The 23,366-nt window shown below is 39.7% G+C and overlaps 1 protein-coding gene across 1 annotated transcript in view; it reads right to left on the bottom strand.

Moving 5' to 3' along the window:
- Nucleotides 1-4,953: 4,953 nt before the first annotated feature.
- The window catches only part of FLT3 (fms related receptor tyrosine kinase 3), a 29,003-nt gene continuing 10,590 nt past the window's right edge, over nucleotides 4,954-23,366 (bottom strand). The window contains exons 4-24 of the mRNA XM_053456071.1: nucleotides 19,739-19,854; nucleotides 19,147-19,258; nucleotides 18,322-18,482; nucleotides 17,075-17,202; nucleotides 16,713-16,866; nucleotides 16,107-16,272; nucleotides 13,044-13,147; nucleotides 12,327-12,435; nucleotides 11,557-11,732; nucleotides 10,700-10,812; nucleotides 10,477-10,609; nucleotides 10,290-10,394; nucleotides 10,092-10,202; nucleotides 9,593-9,746; nucleotides 9,169-9,305; nucleotides 8,304-8,422; nucleotides 7,331-7,453; nucleotides 7,096-7,207; nucleotides 6,905-7,004; nucleotides 6,167-6,272; nucleotides 4,954-5,256 (exon numbers count right to left, since the gene is read on the bottom strand). Of these exons, the coding sequence (XP_053312046.1) occupies nucleotides 5,155-5,256; nucleotides 6,167-6,272; nucleotides 6,905-7,004; nucleotides 7,096-7,207; nucleotides 7,331-7,453; nucleotides 8,304-8,422; nucleotides 9,169-9,305; nucleotides 9,593-9,746; nucleotides 10,092-10,202; nucleotides 10,290-10,394; nucleotides 10,477-10,609; nucleotides 10,700-10,812; nucleotides 11,557-11,732; nucleotides 12,327-12,435; nucleotides 13,044-13,147; nucleotides 16,107-16,272; nucleotides 16,713-16,866; nucleotides 17,075-17,202; nucleotides 18,322-18,482; nucleotides 19,147-19,258; nucleotides 19,739-19,854 (2,641 nt within the window). The 3' untranslated portion in view covers nucleotides 4,954-5,154. The remainder of the gene's footprint in view (nucleotides 5,257-6,166; nucleotides 6,273-6,904; nucleotides 7,005-7,095; nucleotides 7,208-7,330; nucleotides 7,454-8,303; nucleotides 8,423-9,168; nucleotides 9,306-9,592; nucleotides 9,747-10,091; nucleotides 10,203-10,289; nucleotides 10,395-10,476; nucleotides 10,610-10,699; nucleotides 10,813-11,556; nucleotides 11,733-12,326; nucleotides 12,436-13,043; nucleotides 13,148-16,106; nucleotides 16,273-16,712; nucleotides 16,867-17,074; nucleotides 17,203-18,321; nucleotides 18,483-19,146; nucleotides 19,259-19,738; nucleotides 19,855-23,366) is intronic.

Raw genomic sequence — 23,366 nt, 5'->3', positions numbered from 1 at the left:
GGGGTAGTTTGAAGGCACAGGGGGGGTAGTTTGATGGGGCAGAGGGGGGGGCGCCAGAGGAGTAGTTCGCACAGGGCGCCGGAACACCTAAGGCCGGCTCTGTGCTCATCTAGCAGGAATAGGAATGGTGTTTCTAATGCTGCATTAAGTTAGAAATGTGTTAAGTTAAGCAGCTTTATGGTGTCTGCAGAAGAAGCACTCAGGGTCGATACTAGACTTGTGTTTATATTACATTGGATTCAGGTAAATTTACTGTATTTATTAAATATAGCTATAGGAGTTAACGTCCCTGGTGTTCATGATGTCCTATCACCATAGATCATAAAGACTGATAGAATGATGATGTCATGGCAATGAGGTAGAACAATGGCTTAGACTCTCCACAGTGTTCTGTGACTCTCAAAAACAAGCTGACAGGTGCATCTCAGGCATAACTCTCAGCTGTTAGCAGTTGAAACGTCTTGTTGTTGTTGCCAAATATTACATGGCTTCTCAGGAGAAAAAGACAGGGAAACCGCTCAAGAGGCGCTCTTCGGTCAGCACATCAGACCCGCCCTTGAAGAGGTTTCTGGCTCGGTTTTTGAACCAGCAGCCAGAAGACAACGAACCGACCAGCAGCGGCCAGAACACCGTGCCCGGTCCCAACAATTTACCATCACAATGGGACCTGGAGCCGGCTGATACCATCAAGGTGCTGCATTGGTTTGGTAGATTTATCTGCGGCAGGTGTCCTATGATACCATCTCTCAGTCCCATGGACCCTGTGCGCTGGATTGTTAATGTGGACAGAGCCCTCTACCTCCAAGGATGGCAGGCAGAGCCATTCCTAACACCAGCTACCGTCACCTTTCTTTACTTGGTGTGTAGAGAGGCCATCTCCAGCTGTCTGGTCAGCAAGCAGGAGTTAAAGGCAGCTCTCATGGCCTGCCTGTACGTGTCCTATTCTTACACGGGTGCGAGGACATCATACCCCTTCGGGCTCTTCATTGCAGGCAGCGTGAAGGAGGCTTTTTGGAGTAGATGCCTGGCTGTCGCCATAACAATGAGTGGAGAAATGCTGCGCATCTACAACGACCCAGCATACTTCGCTGAGACCTTCGCGGATCTGAAGGCTGAAGGCGACTGGGAGAGGAGCTAAAGACAGACCGGACTGATGAGGGAAATGACATCTCCTCTGTTATTTATAATGCTGGATACAGCATCACTTTACTTATAGAGCTACTTATAGATTAAAAAATATATAAAAACCCCAAAAGGAGTCATTTCTATTAATAGCTGAAAAGGGAAAATTTAATCTTTGGTTGAAGATGTGTTTTTATTAAGCCTAACTAGATAAAGCTACAGAGAGACATGAGCTTCCAGGACCTCGGAGGTCTCTTCTTTAGATGTGATTGAACACATTAACCTGTGTATTTCACTTTCCAACACATCGCATATTTCATTGCATTGTAAGTTACTTTGCGGAATTATTTGAAACTTGCATCATTTATTTGAAACTCGCTCAGTGCGGTCCGTTTATATCTTATCACCCACGGTCACTGTATACGCTGTCAGCCATTACTGTCACATAATTACCAATGGAATTTATCAGATATCAGCCCCATCAGTGAGCTTCACCTCTCCAAATTCACAGTCTGGTCATCTGGCACATCGGGCAAATACCCAACCTGGAGGTTCAGTAATACAGAAACATTTGGCTAACAGTCCAGAAACATTTGGCTAATGACAGCAACAATTCCTAATAGGCACAACCCGGTTTGGACGATACACATTCACGAAGAAAACAGAAAATCCCTAAAAAGAGCCCAGAAAAGACACAGGGTGTCCCAAGCCAGGTAATTCTAGATGCCTTAGTGGCTGGATGTGGAGCTGCATGTAAAACACATAAAAAAGGATTCAGACATTATATTACATAACCGCATTATAGTAATCAGGGTTTCACTGTTGTAATCTGGACAAAAAGAGTAAAAAAATTAAACTACCATAATAAGCCCCATCAGAATTTAAATAATGGCGTTATTAAACACTGCAAAATACAATCATGTGTTAATTTAGCCCCAGCATGAAGCATGTAGTGTCATATGGGTTTCAGAGGTAACGGTAACTAAGCTGCTGGCATTTCTCTCTCTCCACTCTCTGGTCCGTTCTTCTGCGGGGTGAATTATGCTTTTATGCCCGGAATACTTTTTGTAATATATAAGTTACCACAGATAAGTCGCACAATTTTAGGCCTCCACTCAGCATTAAGAAGGTTACTTTCCTCACTTGCTCGCGGATGTCGTATTTCGTATTTTCGCACACATGAATTTGCAGGAAAAACACTGATTCCATAACTGCAACCAACAAAACCTAGATAATCAACCTGTCCCCAACCTGCTGAAAACCAACGGACTTTCTACAGCTGAAGAGAAGCTACAAATAGTGACACCTAGTATTTACTTCCGTTGATCATGTTATGGCTGTGAAAAGGACCAGGTGGATTTGCGTCCTCAGCTCCACTTTAATCTTACGGGACCAAAGTATCTGATATTCCATGGCCATTTTACTTATCATATGGGTTATTTGGAGGATTGGTAGTAACCATGCTTCTTTTGTTTTAATATTAATGTGTGTGGGTTGCGTGCATGGCTATGTATATATATATATATATATATATATATGTATATATATATATATATATATATATATGTATATATATATATATAATTATATGTGGTTTGTATCTATTCATATCCTCGAAGGGAGAGTTGGGTAAAGTCCATTTAAATTACATTTAAAGCCGTATTCAGTAAAATGAAGAAATTAAGATTTGATATAAATCATATACAACATACATCAGTTCTTAACATTCTAACGTTTATTTACTGATAAATAAACGAATAAGTACAAAAATACTACCCTTTTTATCACATAAATTGCAGCCATATATGCACAAAAATGATCAAGCACTGCAAAAATAGTATAGAAGAATAAAATGAATAATTGCATAACACAGTTTGCTAATCATTGTAAATCTATAAGAGCCATTAAATAGAAACAACGGTATATGGTAAAATTCTGTATTTGCTCGATTATAAGACAAGGTTTTTTTTCCAGAGCAAATGCTCTCAAAAATACCCCTCGTCTTATAATCGGGGTTGTCTTATAATCAGACCTCAAATAGAGGTCTGACTATGAGACTAAGATCCAGATCCCCCGCAGCGCTGCATTGGACCTAGATCCTCCTGTCTCATGCCCCCCATTTAACCCCCCCCAAAAAAAAACTTACCGGTGCTTCTGACTCCCTAGTGTGTAGTCGAGGCAGCGGGTAGACGTCTACGCGATTCGTGTAGGCAACTTCCGCGGCAGCCGGGAAGGAGGTGCGGTTAGCAGCGGTGGTTGTCTGCGTCCATCGCACAGATCTTCCCAGGCTGCCAGAGAGGAGAGTTCCCCGCACCGGTGTGGGGAATTCTCTCTGACAGCCGGAGGATGTATATAGCATCTATCACAATGCCTCTACAGAGTCTTTGTTCTACATCTTGGAGACCTGTTCTACTGCGACCAAGAAGTCTCTTCAAGCCACCCCCGTATTTTACCCTCACCCCTTCATGAGACTATTTGTCTTTACAAGGGTAAAGTCAATCCCCCACCCACATCATTGGTCAATCCTCTTTGCAATCTGGAAATCCATGTATTCTAACATATTAGTGACCACTTATGTCTCTCTTTTTAAATGTGCTTTTTCTACCTTGGTCGATAACATGCAAGTTGTAGAAAACTCAACACAAAATATCAAACACAGGAAAGGTTAATGTTCTAAAAGACAAAGAATATTCAAAACATTTGAAAAGTAATACATCCGACTTTAATGCTGAATTAATAAAACGCTAAGTAATTCTGCTACAGTGCTGTTTCCAACACTTTTTTCATAAGCGGAAATTCTGAGTTTTTTGGTTAGTTTTGCTCCGTGGGGGGGGGGGGGTCAGGCCTTGTTTTTGTAGCGTGAGTTTGCTCAGTGAGTTTGCCAAAATTCGGTACATTTGTGATTCGTACGAATCCAAATGCACAAGAATAATACTTCTATATTTTTCTGCTATATTTTATTCTTATCTACAAATGAATTAAGTTGTATTAACTCCATGAGTGCTGGGCAGGCAAAAAGGCATGGCAATGAGGTGTCTATCCATATTTCATGACAGCTATAGATGGCCCACTAAATGGTGAGAAAGGGTAACACCTGCTTTTTATCAGATTAAAAATGTTTTCAAAAATGATGTGCTGTTTTCTTTTTTAAGAAAAAACTTCTCATTTTTGCATAATGTTTTCAGTCGGCTGTATATTAGCCATTTGTAAGTGTTCTAGCTGGTTTATCATAGCCCAGTCTACTATACTGAAAAATGATAATATTATTATACTGACAATGGCTCACTGCAAATCACGCAGCCATTCTGACTAGTGACAGTGTATGGAGGAATGGGCTTCGTGGCTTTGTGGTAAAGAATCAGCTCAGTGTGGTGATTGTGCAGGGAAAGCCACGTAAAACATCACATGACTGACAACAATGGCAGCTGTCAGGTTGCAGATTGCTTTGTTCTTCAAATAAAAGTTTAGAGTGTATGGTTTATAGTACTTCACAATTCATTTATTAAGACTATTAGAAGATACATTTGTACTTCTTATAATGGGCCAGGATTTACACACACATACACATACACACACACGTATACACACGTACACGTACACACACGCGTACACACACACATACACGTACACACACACACAAACACGTACACACACACACACGTACACACACACACTGGAAACAATCAGCAGGAGATGCACCCTGCTTATTGCTTATTGAGGTGTTCTTGGATGTGCAAAGTGACCGCTTCGCCTGCAGTAAGCTGAATATTATTCAGATAAAGGAAATTTATTAGGCCAAAATAAGATGGAGCCGGGTTGTTGCGAGCGCTGACCAACATTACTGTATACAGCATTTTTATGCTGAAGTTTAAAAAGACTTTTTCCATAAGAAAAGGAAGGGAACCTTAACTGTTTGCAAACAATTATGCTTCACCCAAAATTATAGCCAACATTGTACATCACTGGAGAAAAGTACATTTCATTCATGTCATGTGATGCAAAAACAGGTTTGACCCCCGTACTTCTCGCTCTCTAGTGAAGAGTGGCATTTTTCTCAGAAAGAGTGGATTGAGTTTCGACTGAGTTTTTGCTCTGCTCGGGCATTTCTTTGCAGCTCTCTAGATTCTGATAAATCTGTTTATGGAAAATTAGAAAATAAATGAAATTAACATACATGATATACAGAAGGTAATTGAGGCTGCCTTAAAATCATACATAATAGATCATTCTGTCTCATGAAAGTAACCAAATACCATATTACATTTTGTGTAGTATACCTGACATATACACAGCTAGGCCTTCTAGTGCCCCTATGTACAGCTATTCTAGTCTTCATGTCATTATAAAGGATATCATGAGTGGGTCAGCATTCAGAAGCAAGAAAACACTTTAGTTACTGAAATGTCCTAGTTTTTGAAAAAAAAAAAACATTTTTAATGGAAGATCTTTATAGGCATATAGAGGTCCTTTATCACTCCCATCACTGCTGTGTTCCAATGGCACGTTGTGTTCACTAATCAAAGTTTATGTTTCAAAGGCTAATTGATCGTTAGAAAACCGTTTTGCACAACTAGACATTTCCTTATATTCCATGAAAACAGCTAAGTGACCCCAAACTTTTAAACGCTAGTGTTTATAAGTATAAATATATATATATATATATATATATATATAGCCACATAACCACCTTTTTCTTTTAAAAGACGAAAAGAAACATACTTTATAGGGATGATCAACAATATCTACTGGACATCTGAGTGGTCTATCAGTTAACTATGAGGTTTCTTTCTCTTGAAAGGAATATATAACCTTTTTAATCCTGCATTTTACATTAGGAGCTGTAAAACAATTCGAATTAAACATTGGAAAATGGGATAAAGTTTCTCTAATCACACTTTTGTTGTTCATTTTTATGAAATCCCACACTTTATGGCTCACGGACATCTCTGCTTAAATAACTATTTGTGGTTTTACAATGCCAATGTAATGATGGCCCTGTTGTAGCTGCCACATATTCTTAAAAAGTCTTTACATTTCTACATACCAAAGCTTCCGTATTTGAAATCTGATATCCCAGAAAGGAAACGAGCTGTGGGAAAGATGGTCTTTGAGTTAAATCAAAAGCCCAGCATGATTTCATCAGGAAATATCTGTGGGGAAAACAGATCTTAAAATAACGACTATAAGAAGAAACCACGTTTAGCAGCAAAATGACTGCATCTGACAGTAAGCATTATCAGGGTGCATTTAGTGCTATTTGCCCAACTCGTTTATGCCAGCCCGTCAGTAGGTGGGCTTCTCCGACAAGCTTTCAATAAACGTATTTTGTTATGTCTGTAAAAACTTGCAAAGGATCCTTCGCATATAATCTGTCTCAAATAATATGTTGGCGCATGTTGTACACCTTAAATAACACTCGGCAGGTATAGTACTGCAGAGGGCTCTTAGGCATATGATAAGGTTGCCTTTTTTATTTAGAGGTAGTTCATAAAATAAAATCACATACTGGGGAAGGTTATTGGCTAAATCAATTAAAAAGTGTTCTTGGTTGAACAAAAGCTGAGCGCACATCACGTCCTATGTCTTGTTTTTCCTCAACGTTTACTCTTTAGTGTTGCATAATAGAGCCTGATATTTCTCAATTATGGGTCTGTAGCAAATTTGTTGGCTTGTTCAAAGTATATCTATCAAAATAATACATTATACCCGCTACAGATTAATTGATGTATTTTGACTTTATTGAGCAAATATGAAAACACAATCTATGTCATATTACACTCACATTTCATCGGAGGCGTAGTACGGCTGGTCCATTTTAAATCCACTCTGCAGGAGTTTATAAAAGTTGGCATTCACTGGCATCCCAGGGTACGGATTGACTCCTGACCAAAAAAAAAGCAGATGACATAAATAGCTGTTAATAATCATAATCGTAACTTACACTTTATGATTGTATTTATAAGGTATGCTTACCGAGGGAAAAGATCTCCCAGAGTAATATTCCATAGGACCACACATCACTTTTAATAGTATAAATTCCTTCAAAGATACTCTCTGGCGCCATCCATTTTACAGGTAACCGGGCCTAAAAAAGCCAGGAAAACCCATAGAATTATATATGCTGTTTGAACTCTTTATTGTAATCACATGTCCAGTCATTGTTCGAATAGAAAATCCTAATAAAGGAAAAAGCAAAAACTATACTTACATTGCCTTTGACCACATAATTGGGGTCATTCACAACATCACGAGCGAGTCCAAAATCACATATTTTGGCTACTTTTCCATGAGTCACAAGAATATTTCTGGCAGCAAGGTCTCTGTGTATGCACTGGATAAAGAGAAGGTCATTTATAATAGTATTAAAGACATGGTTACAATATCTTTGCCCAACCTTTCCCAATATTGTCTCTAGTGGCACCATTAAACAATTGTCCCACTACTCCACTACAGTAGACGAAGCACAACACTTTGTGCCAGTAAAGGTGGGTCCTAGAAAGCTCTTTGGGCTTTTACTTATTCTTAGTTTGGCACAAAGAAGTAAAGATGTCTTGGGCCCAGTTGTCTTGGTAAAATGGTCGTCTGGCAAAAACCAGAGAACTAATATTGTAGACAACTTGTTATGTCTTGCAGGAATTCCAGGTTGAGGCAGCATCTCTGAAGGCTAGATTCCCAACAAGAGATTTTATGGAGTTCTATGTCATGGCACCTGTAATGAATCGTGCCACACGTACCATCCCTCCAACCTCACAATAAATCCCCATTTTAAGCCGTTACCAATATTTCTAACACGCCACAGGGCAACCGAGTTTGACATTTTAAGAGGTGCCAACCGATCTCGAAGGGAAGAAGACCAATGTGTTTATCTAGCCTTCAATAGAAATAAATGTCTCCCTCCCTAGCAAATATTTAATTTTCTGTATGAAATGATAATTAAGGCATATCACTAAGGCACAAAGTAATGTTGTGAGACGACAATAGACTTACCATTCCAAAGAAAAGTTCCTGTAAAGTTCATTTGTTTTAGTAACAAACCCTTAATTGCAATACAACAAGCGATGTCAACTATTTTTAGCGGACTATAAAAAGCATGATGACTAATTTTTACAGGATGGGCTGTTCTCAGAATTATTTACTAGTTCACAAAAGTTCATATTTTTTTACGTTGTTATGAAACTTACCAGTTTGGATTCAAGAAATTCCATTCCTTTCGCAACTTGATATGAAAAACAGAGCAGATCTTCGAATGTGAGAACGTTCAAGGCATCTTCATCGCACCGTATGTTTTTGTAATTCAGTTCTTTATGAGAAAAAAAATGTTTTCAAATTTAGAGACAGTAAATGGCATATTTATCAAATATAGAGAATTTGCAGAATTCCCATTTTATATAAACTGTTATATCTTGAAACACAATAATGCAAAAGGAAACAAAATTGATCACATCACAGGGATAGTATATTCAGGAACGTAAACTGGCCTAGGCCAACCAGGTCGTTGACCCTGCTAGGCACTAGAACACTGGTGTCACCTTTTCTGTGTCTAGACAATAGTCAGGGTGGATTCATGTGTGGCCCTCATGTGACCATGCTTACTTATTATTTACTTTTTGGTGGTCTTAATTCTCTACCTTACAATTTGTGTAACATTAATATGTCATATGTCTGATATGTCAGGATGGTTTATTGTAAAGGTACACTCCACAAAAGCCACCTCATTAGTGTTAGAAGCCCCAGCCCACCATTAACCAGGAAAGGCCGTTCATTGTATAAAATGTTTTAGGTAGTTGGTGGCTCTTTGATGGTGGAATTACTGTTCCGTAAGTAATGATGTTTCAATAAATCTATTTCATTGATGCCATTCACCAGCCTCCTGTTTTAATTATTAATTATTGTTTTATGGCAATACTATCACTTATCTTTGTATTTGTCCTTGTTTACATTGCTGTAGATTAGTTAATCTAGGAAATGTATAAATATTTCTAAAGTAAGTTTATTAAAAAATACAAGAAGGTTAAACCTTCAATATTTCAGGTATTTATGTCTTACCATTTTCACTGTGGTGTTCAAGGTCATCAGGTTCATAACATAATGCAATTTCCGATGATTCTTGATAGTTGATAGACCTGGATACTTTGTCTTTTAATGTGTAGGAATTGTTTCTTATTAATTTTTCTTTTATTTTGCTATAGGCACAGAGAAACAGATATTTATCAACAATTTCAAGATGAAAACTGAACCCCAAATGGTAACATAACTCATAATTGCCTCTGTCCACCGAGGAAGAGAGGAATTGGAATGTGGGTTTTTTATTAGATCAATTTCCCAACCGGATGTTGTCTGTGTTTTCCGCACAACCTTAAAAAGGCTGCCTGATTAAATCAACAATTAGCAACTTGACGACAGCGCAGAGATAACATAATAGGGGGGGAATAATTATTCCAGGATAGTAACAATATTTAAAGTATATTACCTGCATGTATCATCCTGTTGGAAATTATGGTACAGAGTGAAGTTATTGTCCTTGATGACATCTGACCATGTTTTGTGAAATGTTTCTCTGTTGCTCTTTAGATAGTTGAGAAGATCTCCATGGCAGCAGAATTCAAAAATCAGGTAAATAGGTCCTGTAGAATCAGAATAGAAAAAGGTAAGGAACCATTGAGTATATGCCTTGTAGAATAGTAAGTTAAACAAGCCATGTCAAAGCAGGTGTTTTAGAATGCGTGGTAGTCAAAATCAGGTCAAGACTGGGGATGACCAAGCAGCCCTGGAACTTTAAGGCCAGCGGCCACCAACTTGCATGTGCTGGATACGAGCAGCAACAGGATACGTTTTCCCATATACACATACACATACAGGTGGAGCGGTGGAAATGGTAAGTATGGGGTGCCATTGGAATCTGACTGTTGTGCCAGATGGCGTGTTCAGGACAGGAACAAGGAAATAAATACCTAGAATGTTATGATTACCTGAAGCTGTACATGCCCCTAACAGATTCACTATGTTTTGATGGTGTCCGATCTGGGTCATCATCTTCAGTTCAGACATCAGGGCTTCTTTTTCAGACACATCAGGGTTTTCTGTAAAAATAATTGTATTATTTATCTATAACCTCTTTTTAGGTAAAACAGAAAAAAAAACGTATTAATATGTATTTAACCTCCTACCTTTCAGCATTTTAACAGCGACCTGCAAGGAGACTCCCGGCTTGGTGATCCCATATGCTGTAGCAGTGATCACCTTCCCAAAGGCACCAGATCCAAGAACCTCACCTAAAAGTCACAAAGCATGAAATGAAGTTCTAGGGAGGACACTTTCAAAATTCAATTGGTTTTATGGTCAGCAGGGCCTCACCAAACTCCAGATTTTCTCTGGGAAACTCCCATTTTAAATCATACTCCAAGGTTCTAAAATCGATGTATATGTATTCGTTATCTGAGGGTCCTGTGTACTGTATCATCAGGAGTTGGCTCTCATACTTGTATTGCTTTTAGAAAGAAAAAAAGTATGTAAGCGTTAAGGATAAGATTAAGGGTTGACATTGAGTTATTTATGTTAATTTATAAATATATGTTACCTTTTTGTACTTGCTGAAAACCAGGCAAATTAAAGCTACAATGCAAATACTGCAAAACCCAATTACAACAGGAAAAAGAAACTTATTCTGGACATCAAGCACATGCTTCACCTCTGAAAAAAGTATAAAACATTTTTAGTCTTTATTTAGTATACATCACATCTGTTAAAACATTATGAATGTAATCCAACCACATTAACTATGGTCAAAGTTGCCCATCTTCAAAGAGGAAGTCTAGAGGGTTGGCCGTTATTTTTATGGTTAATGACAGGAAATGGACTGGGGTTGAAAGCTGTCCCCTGCACTTTAAGGCCAGCAGTCTATAAATGAGGTACCTACACAACCCGCTGGATACACACAGTTGCAGGCTACACTAAAAGGACCGGGTGCACAAACATCAACAAAAGTACGTGGGGGGGTGCTTTTAGGAACTGGCCCACTAGGCACTTACTCGGTGTGCCCAATGGCCAATCTTGGTCTGATTATTGGGTTAAAATATTTGATTTTTCACTGAATGAACTCCAACTGCAAACTACCCATACAAGATATGTTAGTATAAAAGAGGCAGTCACTTCTGTTTTGTACCAGTAATGGCAACCTTTGGCAGACAGCACCACCACGTAACAATGAGGCGTATTCCTGGTAGGCAGCCCCATTGAGTCTAATACTCATATGCATTCTCCCCTCATAGGAGGGCTCAGAATGGTGCCCTCTCAGGATACTCCTGTGCCAGTGATTTCTGTACCATCAGGTGAAAAGTGGAGGGATCAAGCCCGTCTGCAGAGTGTTTCACTTCAATAATTAATACGAAGTAACCGACATGTCAAAAATACTACAAATAGTATAGAGGATCATACCAAGATGATTAAAAAATGTCGCTTCACACGATGATCCAGCAGAGTTCACAGCACAGCAGCAGACAATTAATGTCCTGGTCATGTTTTTGATATCTAAGGTACTGCTGGATGTCCATCCGTCCGACGTGTGTACCGGGTCTTCATATGTGACGCCATACAAGATTTCTTCAGTGCAGCTTCCAACAAACATCACAGTTAATATGTGAAATGCCTAGTACGCTCCAAATGTGTTAGTTCCAAGTTCATAAGGACTCATAAATAACCAAAAGAGGCCTTTCACTTGGCCCTAAAGGGGAAGTCCTATAATTTACATATTCTTTTCCCCATCACCGCCATCTTTTTCATATAATGGTGTGAAAGGTGATCATGAAGGAGAGGAAAATATGTAAATATATCTATGACATGAGATTTTACTCTTGGTTTTACATGGATTTTTTTTAAAGCCTAAAGAAAAATTAATTTACGTGTGAATTCTACATGTTCTAGCGAGAAATCCTAAGATGGGAAAGTCCGTTTCAATGTTTCACCAATCCATACGCAGAGCGAGACAAGACTCGATGACTACTAAAGTTTGCCATACTGTAATGTTTGAGGACATCTGAGAAAAATCACGCCTTCAATGGCTAATTAAAAGGATTAATGGTGACATATAACCAAAACACAGTTTGCCACAATATGCAGTGAGATATACATGTGTACAAAGAGTCAATAACTAGGGATTAAAACTGGCGATGGAGACAGAAATCATTTACCTGTGGACATAGACTTACTTGAGCAAATTATCAAAATCCCTCTTCCATGTCCAAACTGGTGCAGGGTTACCATATGCCACACAAGAAATAAGGTCTTTTGTCACAGTTCGATGCACATCAGGCTTTTCTAAAATAAATGAACCACAATATATAAGCATTTGATGTGCTCAGGGACGGACACTGACATGTTGCATTTGCGTAAAGTAAAGTATAAATGAACCTGAAAATGCTATAAATATTTTATTTTCATGGCGGAAGAATATAATCACTTGGCCAGCCTTGGACTGACCCTGGGACCACCATGGCCTGGCATCCCTATGCATCCCGATAAATAAACTCCCATACCCCTGTTCGCTAACCATAATAAGCAATGCAGATGTAGTAAAGCCCCACCTAATGGGTATACTATAGTGGGAATGTATCTTATAATTGCATTAGTTGTTTAGTAGTTGATTGTTGTTGATTCGTTTATACAAGCTTTGTAAATGTTGGTTGGAAGAAGTTAGAGAACCTCAAGTTTCCATGAATTAACATTTAGAATATTTTAAATACCTTTAAAACAATTACAGTGAACTACAAGCTATGGGTAGTTTTTTTATTGATGCATTTGGTTATGCTAAATGCTATGATGGTGTCCATTAACCCTTAGATAGTACAAACCACATTGATATAATTGTAGATTCAACAGCTCCAAATAAAACGGAAAAATGCACAAACTGACATTTGTTGACTCACGTAATATATTTAAGGTGAAGGTTTTGTTGAGATTCAAAGCATCATTTTCTATAAAGAATATATACTCTCCAGGCGTGTATTTATGATCACAGAATTTAGCGGTGCTGTTAAAAAATGTCAAAATATTGTTAGAATGTGTTTTAAAACAGGAGGGTACAACTTTCTAAAAATTCAGAGTGTTACCATGATTTGTATAATATATCTCTTACATTTAAACATTAACACATATCCAAAAGAACAGGAAAAAGTAACACAACGAAAAAGCTGAGATTTACATATTTATTTAATTAATAATTCATTTGTTGATTTTCAATTCTTTTTCTAGAACTAAGTGTGTACCACAACCCCAAACGGAACCTCGTAACTTAAAAACTTATAATACACAAGAGTTAGAAGCACATTGCTGCTGCTAATTACTTGAAGGGGCTTAGAATGAAATGAACCCTGGTGGAATTGCAGGTAATAGTTAATACATTAGTATTACTGTATTATCGTATTACTTCCTCTGGCAGTCTAATCCCATCCTCTAAATAAAGTAGAAAACTATGTTTTCTTGAGTCACTGTTCACTTCATTTAATAGTTTATATGTCCCCTTCGGCATGGAAACTGGGAAAAAAAGCATTTTCCAAAATTGTATAATTCTTGTTGGAATTGTTTGTGGCCTTGGATTTTTATAGATAATATTATACATTTCAAATTGCTGTCTTCTTCTACCTGAACCATGAGAATACTGACGCTATATTGCAAACAAAGTTTAGCATTGGAAGTTAGGCATTGACATTTTTTATTTAATATCAGTTTTATCAGAGAAGAAGAATGTGATACTTTGATACAAGTATATCATATGACTGCTAGACATATCCCCCCCAAAAAACAGATAAAAAATATTTAATAACAATTTGTAAACATTCACTATTCAAAACATAGCTTTTCTAACCACTATAAAGTGGGTAAGGTTAAATTTCCATTTGGAGTCTAAAGATTGCGTTGAAATACCTTGATTAGAATGTCATCAGGGGCACATCAGACTACAAATGGCTACTGTGTTATGTATATGGCCAGGGCCGGCCTTAGGGGTGTGCGACCTGTGCGACCGCACAGGGCGCCATGGTTGCAGGGGCGCCTGACCGGGACTTAGATTAAAGCATCGTTTTTTTTTAAAAACTTTATTTAACATCATTGATGTTAAATAAAGTTTAAAAAAAAAAAAACGATGCTTTAATCTAAGTCCCGGTCAGGGGCGCCGAGCGGTTGCTTGTGAAGTTCTCGGCAACCGCTCGGCGCCCCTTACTCTCTGTGACTCCGTCGCGGTGCCAGCATCTCATGTTGAGCGCCGGACTATACCGGCGCTCAACATGAAATGCCGGCAGAGCGAGAAGACGGATGCCTCCCGCTCTTACCACAGGACTCCGGCAACAAGGTAAGTGGGGGGGGTAGTTTGAAGGGGCAGAGGGGGGGGTAGTTTGAAGGGGCAGAGGGGGGGGGTAGTTTGAAGGGGCAGAGGGGGGGTAGTTTGAAGGGGCAGAGGGGGGGGGTAGTTTGAAGGGGCAGAGGGGAGGGGTAGTTTGAAGGGGTAGAGGGGAGGGGTAGTTTGAGGGGGGGTAGTTTGAGGGGGCAGAGGGGGGGGGGTAGTTTGAAGGGGCAGAGGGGGGGGGGTAGTTTGAAGGGGCAGAGGGGAGGGGTAGTTTGAAGGGGTAGAGGGGAGGGGTAGTTTGAGGGGGGTAGTTTGAGGGGGGGTAGTTTAAAGGGGCAGAGAGGGCGGGTAGTTTGAAGGGGCAGAGAGGGGGGGTAGTGAGGGGGGGCGCCAGAGGAGTAGTCCGCACAGGGCGCCACAACGCCTAAGGCCGGCTCTGTATATGGCACATAGAAGACTACGGTATACAAATATGTTATGGAATCTTTCAGCTTTGGTGGTTCATGGTACAGACATTTAAAGTGCTAGAACACTACCGTATTTGTTCGATTATAAGACGACCCTGATTATAAGACGACCCCCAAAATCTGAATATTAATTTATGAAAAAAAGAAAAAGCCTGAATATAAGACGACCCTATACGAAAAAAAAGTTTTACCAGTAAATTTTAATTCATGTAAACTATGTGAACAATTTTTTTTAATAAAAAAATATATTGATATGCCTTTTAACCCTCTAAATGCCTCTGTGCCCCATGATATGCCTTCTGACCCCCCTATGTGCCACTCTGCCTCCAGAATTGCCTTATACACCTATATGCCACTCTGGCATTTAGGGGGTTAAAAAGCATATTATGGGGCAGAGTGGCATATAGGGAGGCATAAGGCATTTCAGGAGGCAGAGTGGCGTATAGAGGGTTAAAAGGAATTTCTGGAGGAAGAGTGGCATTAAGGGGGTTAAACGGCATTTCACAGAGCACTCTGCCTCCAGAAATGCCTTATGCCCCCCATTTAACACTCCCTCCCCCTCCCTCCTACAAGCTTACCGGAGCTTCTGAGTCCCCAGTGCGTAGTCTGGGCAGCGTGTAGAGCTCTACGCGATTCGTGTACACAACTTCCGCTGCAGCCGGGAGGAGGTGCCGTTAGTGGTGGGGGTTGTCTGCGTCCATCGAGCAGACCTTCCCCAGCTGTCAGAGATCATGGGGAACTCTGATCTCTGACAGCCAGGGAAGGTCTGCGAGATGGACGCAGACAAACCCCGCTGCTAAACGCACCTCCTCCCGGCTGCAGCGGAAGTTGTGTACACGAATCGCGTAGAGATCTACACGCTGCCCGGACCAAGCACCGGGGACTCAGAAGTACCAGTAAGTGGGGGGGGGCAGGAGGATCCAGGTCCCCTGCATCGCTGCGGGGGATCTGGATCTTAGTCTCATAGTCAGACCTCTATGTGAGGTCTGATTATAAGACGACCCCGATTATAAGCATTTGCTCTGGAAAAAACCTTGTCTTATAATCGAGCAAATACAGTATATAGAACACCATCTTACCAGATGTACATGAAGTTCAAAAACGTGCATTAAATGTCCTTTAAGCTATTAAGAGCTATTGCTTTTTTCCTATTTCCATAATGTTGTTGTGTTATTTTTTACCTTTGTCCATCTGCAGTAATGAAGTCACATGAGAAGATCTCTGAGCCATGATTCCATGCACATCGTGCATCTGGATATGCTTTAAACACCACAACGAAGCAGAACTCGGCTGTCTTGTCAATGCTGTACTCTACCCTAGATGTGTTTAGATCAATAAATCCTTTGTCTATGGGAACAAAATAATAAAATAATATAACAATCACAAATGTCCACAAATTCCACCCAATTACAAGCTCATTGGTTGTTTTCAGTGGACCTCATCCTACCTGAACTTTGGAGAAGGATAGAGGTGAGGCATGGGATGGGGTCTCTGCCTCTCCAAAGGCTTCACGCCACATTAACTGGCACACAACCAAATTGTCATGGTTTGGGAACAGAGGTTTACCTATTCCCCCCCCCAGGTATTTTGGGAGCTTTTTAATCAGCTCATGCAATAAATAATACATTTACATTTAGAGAAAGACATGACATGTAAATGTTCATGAAACACGCATGCCCTCAGCATTGGTCATTATTGTCTTTTACAATAATACAGAACAATACATTTTTACCAGTGTCATTGTTTTGTGTTAGACACATCTAAATCACAGTTTCCAATAACGTTACCTAATACAGTAACCACTGTGGACTTGTTAAGATTTGAAGAGACACAAGTGTATTTTCCGCTGCTTCCTTGGTCCGCCCAAGAAAAAGATAGGAAGGATACTCTCACCATTGATGAAGTCCCATAAAGGTATTCACTCTCTTCAAAACAGTTTATCTGAATGGAATATATACCTTATCAGTCAAACATATTTAAAACTAATACCGGTATGTGTATATAGGTCCACATATACAGTGTCCCAAAAATTCCCAGGTATGGAGATCAGACAACTCCCCAATAACTGGCCCATTCAGCAGCGGCCCCCCAAGAGGACGATCTGCAGCTGCTGGCGTATATTAGATATGAACAAATGGTGATTTCTTACCTCATTTTTATGATCAAAATCCCACTCAATTCCAAAGTCAAATGACTCGTACGTATATCGACATCGCATTATAAAAGGATCTCCAATTCTAAGAAATATTCCAGGTGTAGATCTTTCAAATCCGAGATCTTTAGAACAAAAATGACATTCATTAACTGATTATTAATTTTAAAAAAGTCTCTATGTTTTTTGGTTTTTTTTGGTTATGCCATTGTTAATGCCTACTTTGCGCTCGCTCTAATACCTTTTACCCCACGTAAGTACAAACATGCGTTTCATTGAAACGGTATAATGAGCCTTCAGTCTGTGCCTGCGCACGAATGCATATCCGCTTTATACTTCTGCTGAAGTCAAGTCAAATAAATTGAGTCAATCTGCATTTTATTTATATGTTGGACTGGAGTTGTTCTCTTATTTTAACAAACAAAGTATCTTCTGCAAAAGTTCTGCAGCACAGAAAAGGTTTCACCTGCTATATGGTAGCAGCAAGCAGGGGCGCCCGAAATCTAATCTAAACGGCCGTTGGGTGCTGGTGCCGCCGGCCGGTGCTACTTTAATACTTTTTTTTAAAATGTAATATGGCAAGCCGGTTCGGCTATTAAATGAAAAAAAAAATAGTATTAAAGGAGCACTGGCCGGCGGCATCAGCACCCAGCGGCCGTATGCGATGGCCGCCAAGTGATGGGAGCAGCGTGAAGGGTGAAAGCTCCGCCCCCTCGCACTCACCTTTCACCCCTCACGCTGCTCCCATCACTATGCGGCCATCAGACTGCTGGAAATCGAATCTAAACGGCCGCTGGGTGCTGATGCTGCCGGCCGGCGCTACTTTAATACTTTATTTATTTATTTTTAATATGGCAAGCCGATCCAGCATATTAAATAAATAAAAAAAGGATTAAAGTAGCTCCAGCCGGTGGCTTCAGCACCCAGCGGCCGTTTAGATAAGTTTTCCAGCAGTCTGATGGCCGCATAGTGATGGGAGCAGCGGCCAGAGCTACTTTAAACCTTTTTTTTATTTATTTAATATGCCGGATCGGCTTGCCATATTAAAAATAAATAAATAAAGGTGAGTGCGAGGGGGCGGAGCCACTTCCCTTGACTTGCCCCCCAGGCCTTAGGCTGCCAGCCCTCCCCTGGCAGCAAGAGCTTTTAAAAAATCTAAATGTACATGAAATATAATTAATTCAATTATTGGTTAGTAATTTATTAAAACAGCAATTACTGAAATAATAAGTATGATGTATTACCCAGGGTATATAGCTGCGTACATTCCCTTCCAAGGCTATTAGCGGCACAGCACCAGACACGCTCCTGCAAAAGCTTGCGTGCCGGCAGATCATGGGCAGCCCTCGTCACTCCGTAAATGTTTGTGTTGCTGTAATGAATGTCTCCTGTCTTGTTGTCACATCTGTAATAGGAACATTCAGGAATGAATAGGATGAATCCGTGTTTACTCCGCTTATCCCTGCGTTCCGATACAAAGCACAGGTTTTGACTAAGGGCACCTTGTTTTCTCTCCGGATGGCTGGTTTAGCATTGAACTTAACGGAATCTGTTTGTGCCGGCGGCGGCGGCGGCATGCTACTCTGCTATAAAGGAGAAAGAAGCAGCAGCCATGCAAAAAAAATCAGATGCTGTGCATTTTTTATATAACAGAAAACCCATGTCAACAAGCCATTCCAATGTATATGTTTAATGGGTGTACAGTTTAAATTCATCTGTTTTTTGTACCTTGCATCAAATATAGGGTACATTCATTATCTGTATTAACATCAATTTCATGGGAATAAAAACTCTCCTATCTACCATACTGACCTCAATACATCCAATGCTATAATGACATATCACACTATACATTTACTGTTAAAGTACAATTTTCAATAACGTGCTATAGCTAATGAACCGTACTGGATTGAGTTTGTATTTGATCCAATACAAACTCTGCCAAGAAATTGATATTTCAAAGAATACAGCTTTATCTTTGACTAAAGTGGGGCTCAAGCAAGGCACAAATGTTCACAACCGTGAGCCCCAATTAAGTTCCATTTATAAGGGTGAAGATCTCACAGTACCTGCCATGAGGATCATTACAGAATAACCATTCAAGGGAAGGTTTAGGATAGCTTTCCGATACACAGCTCACCATCTTATTCGTCTCCATAAAATATGGCTTTCTTGGTTTACCTGAAACGCAACATAAAACAATATTTCAAATGAATATAATAGATAGCATAAAGTTACAAGAAACCTAACTACAAATAATTCCTCTCACTGTTCGGTAACATTTCACCTTTCCATTCTTCCATTCTACTCCCAAACCACCAGAAATGTAGATACGGTTGACACACTCGTATTACCCGGATAAAAATACTTTTAAAGCCACCGCAGTCAGGGAGATTGGATTTCAATGCCCCAGTGAGAATGACTTCATGAATTATTTATTTTGGAGAATGGGTTACTCAGTCCCCTCTTTTTCATAATGATAGTATCACCCTAAGAAGACACAGAACCATTTCAGTACTATGAAGAGCCAGAAGGGTAGACCTATGTGAAGCTCCTATTGTTACCGGAACCAAGCAGTAGAAAGTCCATCTATTCGAACACGGAGCTGGCCCAATGATTTTCAAACGTATCGCCAGAATTTTATGTAAGTTGCATACTTACTTTTTACTCTCACCCCAAAGTGCACGGTGTAGGTGGACATCCCATCATGAATTGAAAGTTGGTATTCACCAGCATGTTTCTCTAATACTCGTATAAGTTCCAGAGAACAAACCCCACTGCAAAAACACAAAAAACACATTATTATATTTATTTTACTACGTTCTCAGAGTCGCAATATCACTATATATTTCACGATTGATGCTAATAAAAAAAGGAGAATATTCTCTATGGATAAGAAGAGGGTGAACAGCGGAAGCTCATGTCTGACTTGTATAGGGTCCTGCAGCCCTTCAAGGATCTACTTAACAAAGAAAGAGTTAACAGCAACGTTTGCAGGGCAAGTTGTGGTTTTAACACCTTGAGTTTTCATTATCTAAGGCCAACCATACCCAGCTTGGATATGCCAGCCCAAACATAATGAAACCTTTATTGTGTGGCACATATTTGTGAGGTCTCAGACTTTTTTGTGTTTTTTTTTAATTAATACTCCACCACTAAAACCATTATGCCCCCGTCAGCACCATTATACCCCGTAACCTCTTGCTAAGATGCTCAGGGTCTTCTTTAAACATAAAGGGCCTGGGGAAACTCCCAAGAAAGGTGGTTCAAAAACAATTGACATGATAACTGCTTACGTGCAAGATAACTGTTCACTAGGCAAACATGGCAAGACGTAACTGGCAGATTAAATTACGAGAGCAACTTCAGTCTCAATTAAATATTGTGTATATACTGTGTGGCCCATCATCAGTGCAGGCTTAATCTAAAGTGTCAAGTTCAGGGATAGTAAGGGAGCCTGCTGCAGGACGGTGTATGATCTATTAGGTAATTGATGTGGTGGAACTGTTGTTTCTGAAGAAGGCAAGCTGGGGGAAAAGTGGCAGCAATAAAGAGTTGGAGGTTGATGATGATAAGCGAAGATCTGAACACACACTAGTTCCATCTCACACAAGAGCCAGGCTCAGCTTGTGGTAGTATTGGTGGTGGAGACACTGATGGGCTGGAAGCAGCATACATTTGGTGTGAATGTCTTGTTTGGGCTCTTTCTTTCAAATAAAAACATCCTAGAATTAAAGTTTACATTTTCAGTAAACTTTTAATTAGAGACAATGCTGTACATTAAAAGTGCTTCATTTGGTTTGGCTTGAATGGAACAAGATGGTACAAGCAAAATGGTAACCTAACCAGAACAAGCAAAACGGTAACCTAACCAGAACAAGCAAAATGGTAACCTAACCAGAACAAGCAAATCGGTAACCTAACCAGAACAAGCAAAATGGTAACCTAACCAGAACAAGCAAAAGGGTACAGAGAGTTGTGAGTTTATGCTTCAAGTGTAGAAAGGATATTTAGTACAATTTACTTGAGTTTAGAGTAATTTTCTTCCGCTTTATCTTTATGTCTACTACGATGGTGGCCACAAGAGGAACCTGGTGCTTGTTCCTGACATCCAGTAGAGCCTCTTAAATACAGCCAAGTATAGAATTCTAATTATTTCTCAGGACTTAAAGATTAAAGGTGATGGGCTTTATAGCTAGAGAGCATTAATAGCAGGAAGAGAGGTGGTTCTGCCACGTTACAGATCTCTGCTCAGACCTCACCTAGAGCATTGCGTACAGTTCCGTTCTAGAGACCCCCAGCTCCAGAAGGGCCACTAAAATATTGAATAGTAATAGTGAACAATAATTGAAGGGTGAAGTTATCAGGAAAGACTAAGGTATCTCAATACGTATATGTTGGAGGAGAGAAGAGAAAGAGCGACACCTAAATATATATCAGGATTTAACAAAGTACAGGAGGGAAGTTTATTTCAAAAGAGGAAGCATGTTAGAACCAGAGATCATAATCTAAAACTAGAGGGTCGGAGATTTAGGTGTAATGTAAGGAAGATTTACTTTACTGTGAGGGTGGTAGATACGTGGAACAGCCTTCCAGCAAAAGTGCTACAAGCTAATACAGTGAGAGAATTTCAACATGCATGGGATAGACATATGTCAATCCTGAGTGTAAGATAAGAACAAAGTCTGAGTCATTAGCAGAAATGGACAGACTAGACAGGCCTTATCTGCTGTCAAATCATGTTTCTATGTTTCGTCCAATTTTTCCAGTTTCCAAGAATTGGTTGTGTCATGAGACGCAGTGTGACTATTAATTATTTTCTGCTAGGTGGCAAAAAAACTCTGTCTTTACATAGAAAGTGTTTCCAGGAGATGATTTCCCCCACCTACTCAGAAGAGGTAGGCATTTCGGCAGATATGGGCAAAACTCTGCAGTTTTCATGTAAGGTTTCTTAATGAGACTTTTTTCCTAATTCAATGATTTATTTATACAATGTGTGGCATCACGTTTGAACAACAAGTAGATGTATAAAGATGTAGATACTTATATTTCAATTAACCTAATATCCAAATAAAATATGTTCTACATTCCTTATGTCAGCGTCTTAGAAACACTTAGGGATTAAGTCATATTGTAATGGCTTTAAACCCTGGGAATTGGAAATTGTCCGTCTGTTCCTGCGCACATTAGTAGCACTTTAATTTTGTTAGTGGGTATCAAATGAAGTAGACAAGTGTAAATGCAATGCTGTAGTTAATGCGTGTCAGCATCCTTTGGTTTCCACTTCCATCAGATCGGTGCGAATTTCACTTCACTTTCTTAGTGTATAAGACGCCCACAAAATGTAATTAAAGACTTTGCGTGGGCTGTCATGCAAAACGTGGTCAATTAAAGTAAATAAGCGGAACATTTTATGTAAAATGGTTGTGTTGCAGCCATAATTCGTCAACTTCCAAAAGGGGGCTAATAATTTAAATTTAAAACTATTTGATAGTTTTGTGTGCCAGCACACATAGCCTCAGACGATTAAGCAATAAGTCAATTAAAATATATACAACAGCTCGGTTGAAGTTCAATAAGCAAAGAACCGTAAATCCCCCAATCCATCGTATGAACACCTCAATGGAATAGGAACAGTGCCAATTGTAATTAATTGTAGCGAATGCGTACCATTAAAACCTGGAATCAGGACCCAAAATACTTTAATATGTTACCTGTAGCAAGACTGCTATAAAACTACAGGGTCTATCAGTAAAGGGAGAGTTGAAAGGAGAGTCTGGAGGGGAGCTCTATTTCTCTATACACGATAAAGGTCCAATCCACGGGAGATCTCCGAGAAGGTAGAGCTTGATTGACCTGTATAATGTATCGTTTAACCAGTCAGACGTCTTCAAAGTCTCTTTACCCATTAAAATATGTATTATACGGGGTCAGCTCAGCCATTCATGCTGGAGAAACTTGCAAGTGTCGGCCCTCTCTTTTTGATGAATGAAACACTGGGAGAGCACGGTTTAAAGGTTAGCACTAGTATATACAACGTGTGCACCCATAAAAAGGGAGATATTAGTGTACTCTTATAGGAGTCCTACTGGTGTAATCCAAGACAGAAAATGCAGTGAGACCACAATGCCCCTCGTGAGACCAGCGTACCCAACAAAACATGTCATGCTAGGGTACAAAGCCTGTTTTTTCCATGAAACAGATGTGCGTTCCATGCCTTGCAACTGACTGATGTTTTCAACCTAATCCATATACTAAATTCTTACAAGGGCAAAGGTATAATACTTAT

The sequence above is a fragment of the Spea bombifrons genome, chromosome 2, assembly GCF_027358695.1.
Source record: "Spea bombifrons isolate aSpeBom1 chromosome 2, aSpeBom1.2.pri, whole genome shotgun sequence".
Lineage (NCBI taxonomy): Eukaryota > Metazoa > Chordata > Amphibia > Anura > Pelobatidae > Spea > Spea bombifrons.
This window is presented reverse-complemented; position numbering and strand designations above follow the sequence as displayed.